Source organism: Staurois parvus, unplaced genomic scaffold, assembly GCF_062004578.1.
Source record: "Staurois parvus isolate SC_StPar_1 unplaced genomic scaffold, SC_StPar_1.0 ptg000561l, whole genome shotgun sequence".
NCBI classification, from domain to species: domain Eukaryota; kingdom Metazoa; phylum Chordata; class Amphibia; order Anura; family Ranidae; genus Staurois; species Staurois parvus.
Genome location: NW_028318357.1, coordinates 3,666,874 through 3,686,331, shown reverse-complemented (window position 1 = coordinate 3,686,331; position 19,458 = coordinate 3,666,874). Strand labels below are relative to the sequence as shown.

Sequence of the window (19,458 nt, the reverse complement as noted above, 5' to 3'; positions counted from 1 at the left end):
CCCAAGTTTCCAAATGCTCAGTCCGCCCCTGGGTACAGGATTTCATAGCGGCTTACCATGAAGATGGGGGGAAGGAATGCTGGTGGTCTTTCATTAGCGGTCACCGCCCCACAAACCACTGACAGACCCCCTCCCCCCACTGATGGACCTCCACCTCCTAGCACCCCCCACTGATGGACCCCCACTCCATTTCATCTCCCTTGTAAGTTAATTAGTGAATTAAATATTACAAGTAGTTTGTGGAAAAGATATCTGGCTATTGAGGGGTTAAGTTGGTGCAGCCGCTCAGCTTCTGCTCTCCTCATGCAGAATGGCCGCGATATCCTGTATCCCCCCCACCCGTGTGTCCCCCGGGATAGGCACTGTGAATGAAGATGACAAACATCCCTGTTCCACTCGACTGCCCTGCATTGCGGAGTTAACTGCTTTCAGGGACACCCTCAGCTCCAGCTAGCTTTCCCTGAATGATTCACAGAACGTGCACATGTGCAGTAGCTGCAGGGACACAGCTCTTCACAGGATACACATTTTACTGCTACACCGGTCACATGACAGTGACATTGTCTAAACCTCCTCCAATCACATGTCAGCGGAAGCTTAGTCCAGGAGGGTCTCCATGGCAACATGTAAACAAGCAGAGTCCATACACTGAAGGCTTCTCTGTGCTTTGCAAGGTAAGATCTGTGTGAAGGGTTATCGCAGGTACCTCAGTATGGAGTCACACTGGGTGATGGGTCTGCTCATATCGAATGGTTTAATAACTTTAGTGCTGCTAGTTGGAGTTTGTAGGAGAAACCCACCATCGGAATTGTTGGAGTCCCCTATGGGGAGTCAAAAGAACCAGTTCCAGTTCACACATGCATTTCAGTTGCTGTTTTCTGCATCCAAAATCCACAGAAAGTAGGGTATGTGGTTGTCAATGTCATAGTTCACATCAGTGCTTGCAGTTATAGTGCATTCCAGTTGCAGAAAAAAAAGTAGAACAGACTGCATTTTTTTCTGCACAGAACTGTACTAGAACACAGTAAAACGCATCAAAAACACACCGCAACACACCAAAACACTCCGGAACGCACCAAAACACACTGGAACACACCAAAACACTTGAACGCACCAAAACACACTGGAACACACCAAAAACACACCAGAATGCACCAAAACACACTGGAACGCACTAAAAACGCACTGGAATGCACTTGTCCCTATTTACATTGAAGAAAAATGAGAGGGGAAAAATTGAACTTGAGGGCCGGTTCACACTCTAGATGCGTTCCAGATGCGTTTTTGCATGCGTATTTGTGACATGTTCCGGTGTGTTTTTATGCATTCCAGTTCATTTTTTCAGCTCTCTTTTTCACTTGAAGGGCCAGTTCACACTAAATGCATTTCAGTTGCATTTATTCTGCCTCCAAAACGCATAGGAAGTAGGTGATATGGTTGTCAATGTCATAGTTCACATTAGTGCTTGCAGTTCCAGTGTGTTCCGGGTGCAGAAAAAAAGTAGAACAGGCTGTATTTTGTCTGCACAGAAATGTACTGGAATGCGGTAAAATGCATCAAAAACACACCAAAAATGCACTGGAATGCACATGTCCCTATTTAAAGTGAAGAAAAAAAAGGAAAAAAATGAACTGGAATGCATAAAAAACGCACTGGAATGCATCAAAAACACATCAAAAGCGCACCAGTATTGTGTCAAAAACACTAATGCAAAAACGCATCCGGAATTCATCTGGACTATGTTTTATAGTGTGAACTGGCCCTAAATAGGGAGATGTGTGGTTTTGGTGCGTTTTGGTATGTTTGTTATGCGTTTTATCGCGTTCCAGTACAGTTCTGTGCAGAAAAACTGCAGTCTGTTCTACTTTTTTTTTCCTGCATCCGGAACGCACTGGAACTTCAAACACTGATGTGAACTATGACATTGACAACCATATCACCTACTTTCTGTGCGTTTTGGATGCAGAAAAACGCACCTGAAACGCATGTAGTGTGAACTGGCCCTGAATGCATAAAATACGCACTGGAACGCGTCAGTAACACCAGCGGGCCAAAAACATGGAAAAAACACACATGCAAAAACGCATCCGGAACACATCTGGACTGCGTTTCTATAGTGAACTGGCCATAGAACTATATCTAAATGTTGCTTATTTTGAAATGCAATGCTTTTACATTATACATGCATTAATGAAATGAAATCTAAAATCACCTGATTTATTTGCACTTTGCCTATTAAGGGCTGATTCACACCGGAACCAGCCCTTAGAAACGGAGTCCAGATGCGTTTTTGCATGCGCATTTTTGACGAGTTCCAGTGCATTTTTTATGCATTCCAGTTAATTTTTCCCCTATTTTTTTCTTCAACTTAAATAGGGACATGTGTATTCCAGTGTGTTTTTGGTGCATTCTGCTGCGCTTATGATGCGTTTTACCGCATTCCAGTACAGTTCTGTGCAGAAATAATGCAGTCTGTTCTACTTTTTTTTTCTGCAACTGGAACGCACCGGAATTGCAAGCACTGATGTGAACTATGACATTGACAACCATATAACCTACTTTCTGGCCATTTTGGATGCAGAAAAAAAACAACTGAAACGCATGTAGTGTGAACTGGCCCTAAAGCTGTATTAAACCCAAAACAAAAAATGTAACATATTGCAATTTACCATCATTGTGGTGGCTGCATTAGCTTTCATCTTTAGACTTTTTCCCCCTCTGCTTTCATCTGGTGATCTGGCCAGTAACATACCTCCTGTACTACAGTACCCCCCACTCGTAACCTCCCTGGCGGTATTCCCGAGTGTAGCTCGGGGTAAAGTTTCAGTACCACAAGCAGTAACCCTGAGCTAAACTCGGGCTTACCATGCGGCGCTGCTCCGGGATCTGTTCTTCACTTACCTTGTTCTGCGCTCCCGCGATGTCCCTCCTGCAGTGTCTCCTGTAATGTCCTCCGGCAGATGCCGGCATCTGTCTTCTGGGTTCCTTTCCCTGCAACGTCGGGACGTACGGGGACGGAGCGGTGGGAAATTTAACCTCTCTAGCGGTCTGATTATGTCCATATTTCTGTGCTCAAAGCGGTACATTTTTTTGCATTTTTTTGCATTTTTTATTGTAGGCCTGTAATTTTTAGGAATAACTCACTGAAATCTGTCCCAACAAGAGTCTAATAAACATCCCGGGTATGATAAAACTTGAAACACGAAGTCATAAAATATAATTTATTAAATTGTCATAAAAAATAATAATATAATAATAATACATTTAATTCAATAATATAATCAAAGTAGAGCGCCAAGTTCGCACATTGCTGAGCAAAGTCGCAAAATCGTTTTCAATGTCTGATGACGAATTTCCCCACAAATCATTATCACTCAATTCTGCAAGTGGTTCTAATTTACTATCGCTGTTCTCTAGCTGATCTAAAACCGATTTTGACCTAAAGGGACGCTTTTTGGACGCCATGGACGTTTCTCAGTTTCCAGGCAGAAAGAATAGTAAAAATGCAGGCAGGGCACAGGACAAAGCAGTAGGGACAAAATGTATGTGAAATGGTTTGATACAGTAATGTTTTACTATGTGATTACTAAGCTGAGCATTAAAGGTGTTTTACTTTAATGCAAAGAATGCATGAAGGCAAAAAACCTTCAATATTTAGAACCATTTTAGAGTTTACCATCTAAAAGGCAGGGTCTAGTGATACAAAAGGTAATTACTATGGGGGAAATGCTGATGGAGAAAAAAAATATTAAGTTATGACAGCATAGGTTTCTCTAATGAGATGGGTTTTCAGGATTCACTGAAAGGTGGTTAGAGTAAGAGATAGGCTGACTGATTGGGGTAAGGAGTTCCAGACAATGGGAGGGGCTCTGGAGCAGTTCTAGAGGCAAGCATGGGAGAGGGTGATGAGGGAGCTAGAGAGCAAAGAGGTCTTGGGAACATTGAAGAGAACAGTTTGGCTGGTATTTTAAGACAAGGTTAGTGATGTAGCTGGGACCAGAGTTGTGGATGGCTTTGCAAGCAGCAATTTTATTAGTTGAGTGAGTGTAAGCCAGTGGAGGGATCAGCAGAGAAGGCTAGGAGACACTGAAAGGTTGGTAAGGTGGATGAGTCTGGCAACAACATTCATGATGATTATAGCCTATGTGTAGCACTCTCCTAAATAGGTTGCTAGAAAGCTTTAGGTAAAGTTATTTTTTTCTGCTTCACTGCATTCAGTGAAGCAGGGTGTGATTATTTTGAGCTGTTCTAGGTGTCACTGACTGCAGGCTCAATGGCTTCCCACTGCCGTCTAGAGAATTCTAGAATGTAGTGGGCTGGAAGAGGCAGACCCTCATCCTGAATATTTATGTGGGCTTGGCCAATCCCTGGGGAAGGATGCCCAGTAGGCTGAGAAATGCATACATATTCTAGGGATTGGAGCAGCATGGTTCTTGCTCAGAAGTTCTCAGCCTGAAGGGCTACTGCAGTACAGCCGAAGTTTCGCAGGAGCTCATCGAGGTCCCAGCTCAGCCAGAGCTGGGGAGGGGGCCTATTTTCTGAAAATAGCTGGAACTAACCAGGGGATGTTGCTGAATATCTGGTCTGTGAGTTCAAAGGAGAAATTTCTGTCTGAAAGGACCTAGTTGATGAAGAGTGTGATGCGGCTGAAGCATTATGGGTGGGAGTGCGTACTACAAAGGTAATCATTGGAGTTTGTTATAGGCCTCCCAGTGTTAATGAGGAGGTGGAGACTCAGCTCCATGCACAGGTCGAAAGGGCTGCGAGGGTTGGGACAGTGATAATAATGGGGGATTTTAACTACCCGGAAATTGACTGGAGTAATAGTACTGCAGGAACAGTTAAAGGGCAAGAATTTTTAAACATACTACAGGACAATTTCATGGGGGCCCCAACTAGGAATGATGCTCTGCTGGACCTGGCAATTTCAAACCATGCAGAGAATATTACGAATGTCCACATAAAAGAACATCTGGGTAGCAGTGACATAACATGATTTCATTTATTGTTAGCTGTAAACAGAAAGCACATACGGGAAAAATAATAACGCTCAATTTTAAGACAACTAGTTTTCCAAGGCTGAGAGCTGCTCTCCAGGACTTAAACTGGAAGGGAATATTGGCATCGATGAGCACAACACAGACATGGGAGTTCTTCAGACTGTATGTGAAGACACTGCAAAATATATTCCCACAGGCAACAAGTTTAAAAGGCTAAAAATCAAACCTATGTGGCTTACAGCAAAAGTTAAAAAAGCTATAGATAATAAGAAAAGAGCTTTTATTAAATAAAAAAAAGAAGGAACGCTATCATCATTTAAACATTACAAAGAATATAACAGAATATGTGAAAAAGGAAATAAAATCCGTAAAAACTGAAAACGAATGACAGATTGCAATAGATAGCAGGACCAACCCTAAAAAGTGTTCAAATATATTAATAGTAAAAAAATAGCATGTAGGCCCTTTACAAAATAATCTAGAGTGGGTGACTGGGGACAAAGAAAAGGCAAATTTATTAAATACCTTCTTCAGCTCTGTGTATACAAAGGAGCATGGGGGAGCTCTTGTCCATAATGGGCATGGTATTGACACAGCTCCAGATGATCAAAATTGGCTCACAATTGATATGATCCAAAAATATTTAGACAGAATAAAAGTGAATAAAGCACCTGGACCGGATGGCATACACCCACGGGTTCTTAACCGCCTCACACCCGCCATAAAGTAAAATGACGGACGCAAGGCGGTTCTCTCGTTCTGGGAGACGTCACATGACGTCCTCCCATTCTAACCGTGCATGCGCGGCTCTGGGAGCGCGCAGCACAGCGATCAGCGGTGCACTGTGTTCCTCGGACACAGCGGATCACCGATCAACGGAAAGAGCCGAAGATGTCGGCTCGGTCATGTGATCAGCTGTGTCCAATCACAGCTGATCACATGTAAAAAGGGAAATGCCGGTTATCAGCATTTCTCTCCTCACGAGCTGTCACGCTGACAGCTCGAGAGGAGAGGAGAGCCGGCAATCAGCATCCCTCAGAGGGGATATGTACACTGGTCATCAGGGCACTGATGATCAGTGTTACCTGATGATCTGTGTAGCCCCAGCAGTGCCACCTGTCAGTGTTCATCAGTGCCAGCTGTCAGTGCTCATCCATACCACCTGCAAGTGCCACATCAATGCCACATTTCAGTGCCTACCAGTGCACATCAATGCCACATTTCAGTGCCCATCTGAGCTGCCTTTCAGCGTCATCCATCAGTGCCAGTCAGTGCCACCTATCAGTGCCAGTCAGTGTCGCCTATCAGTGTCAGTGTCGCCTATCAGTGCTCATCAGTGCTGTCTTCGGTGCCGCCTAACAGTGCCAGTCAGTGCCACCTAACAGTGCCAGTTAGTGCTGCCTATCAGTGCCATATATCAGTGCAGCCTATCAGTGCCCATCAGTGCAGCCTCATTAGCGCACATCAGTGAAGGAGAAAAATCACTTATTTACAAAATTTTATAACAAAAACTAAGAAAAAACGTTTTTTTTTCCAAAATTTTCAGTGGTTTTTGGTTTAAAAAAACAAAACAAAACCAAGAGGTTATTAAATACCACGAAAATAAAGCACTATCTGTCACAAAAAAAATTATAAAAATTTCATATGGGTACAGTGTTGCATGACCGTGCCATTGTCATTCAAAGTGCAACAGTGCTGAAAGCTGGAAATTGGCCTGGGCAGGAAGGAGGTATAAGTGCCCTGTAGGCTAGTGGTTAAAGAGTTGATCTCTGTCATTTCAAAGCCATTGTTTCTCATTTTTAGGGACGCTTTAATGACTGGCATAGTACCACTGGATTGGCGTAAGGCCAATGTGGTGCCAATATTTAAAAAGGGGTCAAAATCTTTACCAAGTAATTATAGACCTGTTAGTTTAACTCTATAGTTGGGAAGATGCTGGAGAGTTTATTAAAAGACCACAGAGATGAGTTCTTGCTGGAAAAAATTATTTTAAGCAACAGACAGCATGGATTCATGAAAGACAGAAGTTGTCAAATCTGATTTCTTTTTATGAGGAGGTGAGCAAAACCTTGGACAGAGGGGTGGCGGTAGACGTGGTATACTTGAATTTTGCAAAAGCGTTTGACACAGTTTCCCACACATATGGCTAATGTGTAAGGTAAAGTCTACAGGCTTGGAAAAATCCGTATGTAAATGGATAGAAAACTGGCTAAAAGATTGTATTCAAAGAGTAGTGGTTAATGATTCATACTCTGAATGGTCTAGGGCAGTGGTCGGCAAGCCGCGGCTCGCGAGCCACATGCGGCTCTTTACAAGCTTAAATGCGGCTCTTCTGTGTGCCGGGCGCCCGCTCCCCTCCCTCCCCTCCCTACTCTCGGACGGGCGTGTGCCGGGCAGCCGCCCCCTCACCTCCCCTCCCCTCCCCTCCCTCCCCTCCCTCCTCTCGGACGGCCGCCCGCTCCCCTCCCTCCTCTCGGGCGGCCGCCCCAAAAGTCAGGACTCTGCAGCTGTCAGGATGTAGGCGGGGCAGCCAGGATGTAGGCGGGGCAGCGTGACAAACTCCTCTCCTCTCACAGTCCGCCCTGAAGACCAGAACGGCGCGGGAAGCACGACGAGAGGAACGCGCGGAGCAAAGGTAAGTGAATTGACACAGGGGGGACTTACTATATGGGGGATGAATTACTATATGGGGGACTTACTATATGGGGGGGACTTACTATATGGGGGGGGACTTACTATATGGGGGATGAATTACTATATGGGGGGGGACTTACTATATGGGGGGGGACTTACTATATGGGGGGGGGACTTACTATATGGGGGACTTACTATATGGGGGATGAATTACTATATGGGAGATGAATTACTATATGGGCGATGAATTACTATGGGGGATGAATTACTATATGGGGGATGAATTACTATGGGGGATGAATTACTATGGAGGGGATGAATTACTATGGGGTGATGAATTACTATATGGGGGATGAATTACTATGGGGGGATGAATTACTATGGGGGGATGAATTACTATGGGGGATGAATTACTATGGGGGATGAATTACTATGGGGGATGAATTAATATGGGGGATGAATTACTATGGGGGATGAATTACTATATGGGGGATGAATTACTATATGGGGGATGAATTACTATGGGGTGATGAATTACTATATGGGGGATGAATTACTATGGGGGGATGAATTACTATGGGGGGATGAATTACTATGGGGGATGAATTACTATGGGGGATGAATTACTATGGGGGATGAATTAATATGGGGGATGAATTACTATGGGGGATGAATTACTATATGGGGGATGAATTACTATATGGGGGATGAATTACTATATGGGGGATGAATTACTATGGGGGATGAATTACTATATGGGGGATGAATTGCTATATGGGGGATGAATTACTATGGGGGATGAATTACTATATGGGGGATGAATTACTCTATGGGGGATGAATTACTATATGGGGGATGAATTACTATATGGGGGATGAATTACTATGGGGGATGAATTACTATATGGGAGATGTATTTTCAGTTTTAAAAATGTGGCTCTCAAAATAAATTTCAATCGTGGTTTTGGCGAGATTTGGCTCAGTTGAAAAAAAAGGTTGCCCACCACTGGTCTAGGGTCATCAGTGGTGTACCCCAAGGTTCAGTGTTGGGACCCTTACTTTTTAATATATTTATAAACAATATAGGGTCTGAGATTAAAAATCCAATTTCAGTCTTTGCAGATGACACCAAGCTGTGCAGTGGAATAACGTCCTTACAGGATGTCTCCAATTTACAAGCCGACCTCAATGCACTGTGTAATTGGGCAACTATGTGGCAAATGAGGTGTAATTTTGATAAATGTAAGGTTATGCACTTGGGGGCTAAGAATATGCATGCATCATACATACTAGGGGGGGTACAACTGGGGGAATCAATGGTGGAGAAGGATCTGGGAGTTCTGGTAGATCACAAGCTTAATAATGGCATGCAATGCCAAGCTGTGGTTTCTAAAGTGAGCAAAATCCTCTCTGGTATTAAAAGGTATAGACTCCAGAGAGAGAGATATCATATTACCCCTGTACAAATCATTAGTAACACCTCATCTGGAATATGCAGTTCAGTTTTAGGCACCAATTGACAAAAAGAACATTGGGGAACTGGAGAAAGTACAGAGAAGGGCAACCAAACTGATAAGAGGTATGGAGGAGCTCAGCTATGAGGAAGGATTAGAGGAACTGAATTTATTCTCTCTTGAGAAGAGGAGATTAGGAGGATATGATCAATATGTATAAATACATCAGTGGTTCATATAGTGAATTCGGTGTAGAGTTCTTCACCCTGAGGTCATCACAGAGGACAAGGGGGACACTCTTTACGCTTGGAGGAAAAGAAATTTAATCTCCAAACATGGAAAGCTTTCTTCACAGTAAGAGCTGTGAAAATGTGGAATAGACTCCCTCAAGAGTTGATTCTGGCCAGCTCCATGGATTGCTTTAAAAAGTCCTGGATTCTTTCTTGGATACACAGAATATAACTGGATACTAACATTTATAGATAAAGTTGATCCAGGGAATATCCGATTGCCTCTTCGGGGATCAGGAAGGAATTTTTCCCCTGCAGGAGCAAATTGGGTCATGCTTTGCTGGGTTTTTTGCTTTCCTCTGGATCAACTGTGGGTGTAGGATTATTACTTTTTTTTATGGTTGAACTGGATGGACTTTTGTCTTTTTTCAGTCAGACTACCTATGTAACTATATATTTTGGAGGGAGGCATTTAAGTATCCAGGGACATTGTGAGTATCAACCTGAGTGTGAGATCCTAGTGACTGCTTGCTGTTACTATTTCCCTATTCGTGCATCAGTGCCCGTGCTGTTCAGATTGGGACTTTCCTTTTAGGGGTCTCAATGTCATTCACCCTTTCAGAGGCTTCTAGAGGGACTGTGCTAAGAGGTTTAGATAAGAGTGAAGTGTGTCCTCTGATTGTTGAACTGTGTTTCTGGAGTATACAACAGCTCTCTTCACCCTAACCAAGTTCAACTTATAATAATGCATCAAAAGATACCCCTAGACCAATAACTGGGCCATGAGAGTGACTTTGTTGCTGTGTGCTTCGGTGCTACTACACCAATGTGGGCAAGGAACCTGGGGACTACTCAGCGGGCTCTTTCAGGGGTTAGCGCTGCACATATAAAGATAAACCAGTTTGGAAGGAGTTGCAATAGTTGAGGTGAGAGATAACCAGGGAATTAAATAGAAGCTTTCTGGTGTTGTTGGTTAAGAAGGGGTACATATTCGAGATGTTGCAGAGGTTGAGGTGGCAAGATTTCGGCAGATTTGGATGTGCAGCCAAAAGCTCAGATTCCAGGATTACAGCTAACACCCTGGAATGCAGGGACAAACTGATGGTTGGGCCATCAATCTCGAAGTCACTAGCGCATGCAAAGCCTAAATAGGTCAGAAGCAGGGGCGGACTGACTATTTGGAAACTCGGGCACTGTCCCTATTTTCCGGGGGCCCCATGAGTTGTCAGTCCGCCCCTGGTCAGATGTTACCTTAGATTTCCCCAGTCTGACTCCAAGGACTCTGGTAGGAAATCTTTATTTTTCATGCTGTTTCGCTTGTTACATAACATAATATGGATAGTCTTAAAATAGTAAAACCTTTTTGCACGTGCATAAATGGAGCACATAAAGGAGTGTAAATACTGGAGGAACTTGGCGGGAGGAACCACTGAGTACATCAGGGGACCTGTACACTGATACTCCCAAAAGTGTTGGCTTCTGAAGAAATTAAGAGCAATATTTTTCTTCAACAGGAAAGGTTATGTGGCATGAACAGCAGGAGAGGTAAGTGTTTTGTCGATGCTTTTGGAAAGACAGCTTCCAATATACAAACAAACATCCGACGGCCGCACATCCAGTAAAATCACTTTTATTTCTTCTTATAACATATTCCACAAACATGACAGGGATACAGGACTCCAGCGAATGCGTTTCATGCTCCACTAACGCTTAGTCGTGGCTCCTTAGAGCAGTGTTTTTCAACCTTTTTTGTGCAAAGGCACACTTTTTTCATGAAAAAAATCACGAGGCACACCACCATTAGAAAATGTTAAAAAAATTTACCTCTGTGCCTATATTGACTTAGCTGCTTCAGGTCCGAGCATCTCCTCTACAATAGCTTTGCAGGCGGGAAGTATTAATGTCTCTGCCACAGTGTGCGACTTTTTTGACTTGGCTATAAGTTCAGCAACTTGATAGCTAGCTTTAAGAGCTCTTTCATTTACCTTTGTGGTTTTTCTCATGAAAGTTGCCTGTTTCTCCGTGTTTTCATGCAGGTGAACAAAAAAGTCCGCATTCTTGTTTTGAAGCGAAGGGTGTTTCGTTTGGAGATGGCGTTTAAGTTTACTTGGGACCATAGCACTGTTAGATAGCTTTTCACCACACACCACACACAGTGGAGTTGGTTTCTTTGCATCTCCGGTGAAAGTAAATCCAAATGAAATATAGCTTTCGCTATATTGCCTTGTGCCAGAGAATTTCCTTGAGCTAACCATCTTTGCTTTCTTTTGATCCCCACTCATACTTGGGCTCTTATCTGGCTCCGAATTTTGTTCAGAGTCCAGTTCTTTCCTTTTCAAAAATTTGTCCATCACTGCAGTATCTGTTCCTGTCTCACTGTCACTCAGTACTTACTGCGCTTGTCTCCTCCAGATAGCCGCTGTCCGTCACACTCCATCCAGATCCATCAGTCAGCGCTCTTCTGCTCCTGTCTCCTCCAGATCCATCACTCAGCGCTCTTCTGTGCTGAGTCCGCGATAATCCTCCAGAGTCCAGATCCTTCGGTGCTCTTCTGCGCATCGGCGATCTACTGCGATGTCTTCTCCTGTCAGTGTAACAGTGACACCGGAGCTATTTATAGTCCGTAACATGCGCTTCGGCTCACAAATAGACCAATCATTAGATTCTAACGATTGGTCTATTTGTGAGCCGAGGCCACATGTTGCGGATGAAATTGGAATTTTTCCCATGGCACACCAGACAATATCTCACGGCACACTAGTGTGCCGCGGCACAGTGGTTGAAAAACGCTGCCTTAGAGGATGGATGTGTGGCCATCTGATATTTGTTTGTATATTGGAGTCTGCTGCATACAGGGCCAGCACCTTGGATTTAGTGTGTGTATGGTAGTGGAAGAGGGAACCGACCTGGAGAGGTGTTTTTTGTTCTTTTGCAGAGACAGCTTGTTGTCCTTTTTTTCTGTATTTTTTTATCTTGACAAATTATCTTAGGAAGTGGTAGTAGACATTTCATCCGTGGGCCATAAGTATCGAAATGCACTTGAATAATATAGATTTGTGTCTTATTAAGGGTTCTTCCAGCTTGAAGGAGAGAGTCTTTCTCCAATAAATCTCGTAGCATTTATGCAGACTGTGATGTCTTACATGCAGTAACTTGGTGTGCATTAAGGCTGCACTTTATCTGCATATACAGTATCTACACACAGTGATCCTATGTTTGTACTTGGATAGTAATGAAATATAGGACCCATTATAGAACCCCTCCGGTCCGTTCTTATCATCAGCGTTGGCAGTCGGAACTCGGGGGCACTCTAGATCAGCAGGATTGGCGGACCATGACCCAAGCATTATGTAAATGTTCTAGGAATGTTATTATTCTAGAAAATGCCTATAAGGTTCTTTATAGATTTTACTACACGCCTGCTTGTCTGGCTCATTTTATTCCCACATACTCCCCGACTTGCTTTCGGAGTTGTCAACAAATGGGCACTATGGTCCATATTTGATGTTCTTGCCCCAAGGTGTGCAGACTGTGGATCAGAGTTTATGCCCTTCTCCGCACTATGTTTCACACAGACATTAAGCACAACTTGTATGAAGCGCTTTTATTTAAACCAATAGTGGGCCTACTTTGTCCTGAACGGCAGCTGGCGTCGCACCTATTCATGGCCACGAAGCTGACGATCGCGAGGGCTTGGAAGACTCCCCTCCTCAGCTTTGAGGCTGTCAAAAACCAGATGAACTTTATAATGGTTAACAAAAAGCTGACAGCTATACTGTTAGATACCCACACAAAATTTCTGCAGACATGGCGTCCCTGGCTTGACATAGCTCAACCGTTGAAATTAGTCCCTTTTGTCGATATAAAATTTACATATCAGTTTATTTTTCTTTTTTTTTTTCTTCTGCGGTCCCCCTGGAGCCCTTTTCTTTGTCTTGTCTCCTTTCTCTTTGTTCCTCTCTTTCCTTTTGTTTAGTCTGTTTTTATACTATTTGTGCTGATTGTGATTTTTGCTTTGAGTGCCCTACCAGCAGTACTATATCCATATGCTGGACTCCTTCAAGAGCCCTGCATGTGGAGTATCTATCGGCATTCAGAGAGGCTCCATCTCCCATCTTCCCCACCTTCTTTTATATATATCTGGCACCTGTGTACGCAGTTTATTCTCATGTCTTTGCATCAGTACATATTCTGTATCACCCATCGAATACTTTGCATGTTTTATTCCTGTCGGTCAATGCATCTGTTTTCGACTGATTCTCTGCTGTTACCTATTCTATAATAAAATTCTTTGTAAAAGAAATATAGGACCCAATAATTGCTTTTGTACATGAACCTTTGTTGACTGGTTGCTTCTAGTACTCTCTTTGAACATGTTGGTGACCCTGAAGATCTCTTTTATTGTGTCATAGGTCCTTTGTAATCGATATGGTAAAAGAGGGACTTGCTCCTGTCAGCATCACACTATTTGACCATCTCTGTTATGATTTAGCCTCATCTGTCATCCCTGTCTGGTTTATTGTTTACCTTTTTCAGTTTGGCTTTTTTACTTTGTTTCCCACCAGCTACCATAATTATGATATAAATTATAATATTTTTATGGACTCTGTTCTAATTATTAAAATATTTCTTTTTCTTATCAGAATGTCGCATACTCAGGCCGAAAGTGTGATAAAAAATATTATACGGGAAATTGCTCAAGAATGTGCCGAAAAGGGGCAAAATGTATCTGAAACCATGGTAGCATTTGTGGTAAGCTTCAACAAGGGTTTTGTTTCTGCAATAAAAATAACTTTTGTTTTTTCGGTTGTTTTTGTCTAGGGGATTGAAGAGCGTAGATACACCTATCTGATCCTCCCTACACAAGTGCGGTCCCTGCGGCACATTCACCCCCCACAGACTAGCGGTCATGTGCAGTAGACTGTTCCTGGTATCATCAAGCCCATAGCTCTGCTCTGGACATGAGGAAATCAGGAACAGTCCACCACTGTATTATGGTGGAGAGCTGTTCACCAGTGGAATAGCTTTCTGGTCGCCCCTGCACAAAACAAGCAGCTAACCCTTGCAATGCAGGCATGGCCTCACTGCAAGGGAAAACTTTTTTTTTCTAAGCTTTTTGCCTGGAGTTGGGCTCTAACAACGTAAGCCCCCAGCAAAATGTTGAAATTACTCTGGGATATATATACATATATATATATGTATGTGTGTGTATGTACTGTATACTATATACTGTGTGCACATTTACGAGTAGTAGTGTGCACACATCTACGCATATTGCCCATCCCTCCATCTCCCTATCACTTTATCAATCCATTTATTGATGTGTCAATTAAAAAAGCATATAAAAAAGGATTTAGCTTTTCTAAGGTTAGAGGTAAAGGTTGTCATCTGCCTGTTCATCTAGCTGTCTGAACTTCAAACTGCCTATTTAAATTTTTTAAAAATGTTGTTTTTATGAGTTAAAGTTAGTGTTTGTGTGTCAACCAGCTCATCCTTTTATCTGTATGTCTGTCATATCTTCCCCCTTAGTCCACTTATTTATGTTTGGAAAAAGTATTTAGGGTTATACTTATTTGTTGGCCATGTATTCATCGGGATCTCTATCTGTCAATTTGAAAAAAAATTATTAGGTTTTATAAGAGAGTTAAGACTAGTGTTTGTTCATCAGCCTCCTGGATCCGCTTCCTGGACGATTTTCAATATCCCCATCAACGTCCACAGCCTGGCTACCTCCCAACTCCTCCTCCTAACCTCCTCTTTCGCGCTCACACAGTGCACACAGTTCTCCACCCACTCCGATGGGAACACCCTGGACCTCGTTTTCTCCCACCTCTGTACCCTCCACAACTTCACTAACACCCCCTTCCCTCTCTCTGACCACCACCTCCTCACGTTCTCCCCCTCCTCTAACTCCCCCCCCCAAAGCGTTAAACCATCACCAGCCGCAACCTCTGCAACCTGAACCCGGCCCCTCTCCACTCGGCAGCTGTACAACAGTATCCTTCCATTGTCATGCCCTGACCTGGCCACTACTGCGTACAACGACTCACTGTCAGCTGCCCTAGACTCCCTGGCACCCCTAACCACACATAACATCAGACCCCGACCGCTTCAACCCTGGCAGAATGACCATACAAAATGTCTCAAATGACGCAGTTGCACGCTGGAGCGATCATGCCGCAAAACCAGATCCCCTCGCGCATTTTTCCTCTACAAATCCGCCTTCCTCACCTACACCTCCTCCCTCCACGCCGCCAAGCAAGCCTACTTCGTAACCCTCATTAACACCCTCTCCACCTGTCCTCGCCGGCTCTTCTCCACTTTCAACTCCCTGCTCTCTCCCCCCCCACCTCCACTCAGTACCTCACTCACCGCCCACGAGATTGCCAATCATTTTCAAAACAAGATTGACGCAATCCGTAAGGACATTGTCAATTCACAATCTACCTCTCCACCTAGCCTTCCTCCCTCCATTACCCCCTCAACCCTCCCCTCCTCTGACCTCGCAACCGCACTGCCCCCCACCACACCTAATGTCCCGCACACTATAATCTCCCCAACACTCTGCTCCTTCAGCCCTGATACCACCGAGGAGGTCACTAAAGTCTTCTCTAAAGCCCGCCTCACCACTTGCCCCCTGGACCCCATCCCCTCACAACTCCTCCGGTCACCCCCTCCTCCATCATTCGCTCCCTCACCCACATCTTTAATCTCTCCCTCTCTACTGGCGCATTCCCCTCCCCCCAAAGCACGCGCACATCAACCCCATACTCAAAAAACCGTCCTTGGACCCCACTGACCTGAACAACCTTAGACCCATCTCCCTGCTGCCACTCACTTCCAAGCTTCTTGAGCACTTAGTCTACAATCGCCTAAGCGCCCACCTCACTGACAACAATCTCCTTGATCCACTACAGTCCGGCTTCCGTCCCCTACACTCCACCGAAACCGCCCTACTCAAAATCACTAACGACCTGCTAACCGCAAAGCTAATGGCCACTACTCAGTCCTCCTACTCCTCGACCTCTCCATGGCCTTCGACACAGTCGACCACCCCCTCCTCCTTACTAAACTATACTCCCTTGGCATCAGGGACTATGCTCTCTCCTGGTTCTCCTCTTACCTATCCCAACGCTCCTTCAGCGTTACCTATAACGCCGCCACCTACCCCTCTCTCCCCCTCTCTGTTGGGGTCCCCCAAGGCTCTGTCCTCGGACCCACCCCTTCTCTTTTCCATCTACACCTCCTCCCTCGGCAAACTGATACACTCCCACAGCTTCAACTATCACCTCTATGCCGATGACACACTAATTTACCTCTCCACACCCCACCTCACCCCCTCACTCTCCGCCCGCATCACCCACCTCCTGAACGACATATCAGACTGGATGTCGCTCCATTTCCTCAAGTTAAACCTGTCCAAAACCGAGCTCCTAGTTTTCCCCCCAGCCGGCGCCCCCCCATCCTCTCCATCACGACTAACAATGCCACCATCAATCCCTCCCCACACGCCAAAGTCCTAGGTGTCACCCTGGACTCAAACCTTTCCTTCCAACCTCATGTCCAATCACTACCAAATTCATGCAGGCTCCACCTCCGCAACATGTCCAAGATATGTATTTTCCTCACCCCAGACACCACCAAACAACTCGTACACTCCCTTATTATCTCACGCCTACACTACTGCAACTCTCTTCTCACTGGCCTACCCAAACAAATGCTATCCCCATTCCAGTCTATCCTGAACTCAGCTGCTTTAATAAGATAAGGGTTAACCATAGGTGCTTCATCAATCTATTCTTTGGAAATGTATACAGTCAATTGAGTTCCAGTTAACTGAATTATGGCACACAGGATGTAAAGTGCTGGCAAAGCATACAAGATGATTTGCTTATCTGATTACAGAAGTGATAATGATGAGATCAGTGATAAGCTCAATCACACAGACACAATATAGGAGCCCACTGATAGCAGTATGGACAAATCAGATGGCATCCAATACCACTTCTATGCTGATGACACCCAGATCTATGTCTCCACTCCCCAGCTCACTCCCTCAATCTCCTCACGTATCACAAATCTACTAAGCAACATATCAGCATGGATGTCACATCACTACCTTAAACGCAATCTTTCCAACACCGAGCTTGTAATATTTCCTCCTCCCCGATCCCCACTTATGACTTTACCATTAAGATCAACAGCACAACCATTAGTCCTTTCCCTCATGCCAGGACGCTAGGCATAATCCTAAACTCTGATCTCTCATTTGGGCCCCACATCCAATCACTGGCTAAATGCTGCTGCTTCAACCTCCGGAACATTTCCAAAATCCTTTCTGACCAGTGACACCACAAAACAACTTATCCATGCCTTGGTTTTATCCCGCCTCGATTACTGCAACTCCCTCCTCACTGGTCTACTGTTACACAGGTTATCCCCCCTTCAGTCTATTATGAATGCTGCTGCCAGGCTCATCCACCTTACCAACCGATCAGTGACTACTGCCCCTCTCTGCCAATCCCTTCACTGGCTTCCACTAACCCAATGTATAAAATTCTAAATACTAACCACAGCTTACAAAGCCATCCACAACACTGCCCCTAACTACATCACCAACCTTATCTGCGGATATTGCCCAAATCGTCCACTCTGCTCCTCCTAAGACATCTTCCTCTCTAGCTCCCGCATCACCTTCTCCCACTCTCGCCTCCAGGTCTTCTCCAGAGCCTCTCCCATCCTCTGGAACTCCCTACCACAGTATGTCTGGTCAGCCACCACCCTGTCTGCCTTTAGGTGATCTTTTAAAACTCACTTATTCAGGGAAGCCTACCCCACATCCACTTAAGAACTGTACTTGAATCACCTCCACCAGATCATCCCCCGCAGCTATCGCCTTTTGTATCACCTCCCCCTTCCTTTAGATTGTAAGCTCCAGGAGCAGGGCCCCAGATTCCTTCTGTACTGAAATGTATTGTAATTGTACTGTCTCCCTTATATTGTAAAGTACTGTGCAAACTGTTGTCGCTATATAAATCCTGTGTAATAATAATAATTAGATTCTGATTAAGAGAAATCTTCATCTATAAAGCCCAGAGAGAGAGAGATGCAACTCTCCTCAACTGAATACAACTTCAGCTGCTGCTTCAAGTGGCACAGCTAAAAATCGTGCAGTAGAAAATTCTGTGGATGAATGCAATATGAATATGTTCTCCGTAAGTGGCTTCACAGGTCAGAGATAGAACACAGAACATGGAGGGAAACTGTGCCCGAGGAAATTGATAATCCTGTAAGGGCACTGGAAAACCAGGAATAAATGTCTCCAGAGAAAATCTCACTCCAGTTGACTTTTTTCAGTTATTTGCAGATTGTTCACCAAACAAACCGTTTTGCTCAGCAGCTTTTGACATAGAATCCTGATTACTATGGGAATCTGGGGAACCTGTGACTTTGCCAGAGCTGAAGTTATTTTTGGGCCTTACATTTAATATGGGCCTCACTAAAAAGTCCACCATTAGATTGTACACATCTACTAACCTACAAATTTATAAAACACATGTTAGTACCTGGCTCTGAACCTGCAACCTCTGCTGTGTCTGGCAATGTCTCTTCTTGCTGAGCCAATTCCTTGTCTGAGCCATTGGACAATTCTGCCTAGTGCCTTGTTTCTGATGAACCTTGAGCTCCTTGCTCTTCCCATGAACTTCCTATTTTAGCCATGCCTTTGCACTTCCTGTTTGCCAGGTTATTGTGCTTTATCCAGCCAATAGCGTCAGCTCATGTCACTCCTGCTGCCGTCCTTGTCTGCATCTCGTTACTGACGTTTGGTTTGTTCCATGAATATGCTTTTACTTAATCCCAACCTGCGACCACTTGTTGCTGGCCTTTGGCTTGTTTACTGACAATGTTTCTGCTTCATCCCTACTTGCCCTATCTGCTACTGAACCCTGACATTCTCAACTCCTGGTGGGGAAATCCTGAGGGTCACAGCCTGTACTAACATGCAGAAAAATGCATCTCCACCATCAGGAGCTCTGGTGAACTTCGGTTAGTGCTTAGATTGGGGTGAGTCTATGTCATCTGCCAGGGAGACCGGCTGCTATACTTATCCAGCTGGTTGGTGGGAGCCTCTCTACTGCTA

The 19,458-nt window shown here is 44.4% G+C and overlaps 1 protein-coding gene across 2 annotated transcripts in view; it reads left to right on the top strand.

Annotated features, from left to right (window-relative positions):
• The first annotated feature begins 495 nt into the window (after window positions 1-495).
• Window positions 496-19,458, top strand: part of CFAP206 (cilia and flagella associated protein 206) — an 88,171-nt gene continuing 69,208 nt past the window's right edge. The window contains exons 1-2 of one of the 2 annotated variants that reach the window (XM_089691317.1): window positions 496-674; window positions 13,961-14,069. In XM_089691317.1, the coding sequence (XP_089547443.1) occupies window positions 13,962-14,069 (108 nt within the window). In that variant the 5' untranslated portion in view covers window positions 496-674; window position 13,961. The remainder of the gene's footprint in view (window positions 675-13,960; window positions 14,070-19,458) is intronic. The other variant, XM_089691316.1, reaches the window with a different exon arrangement.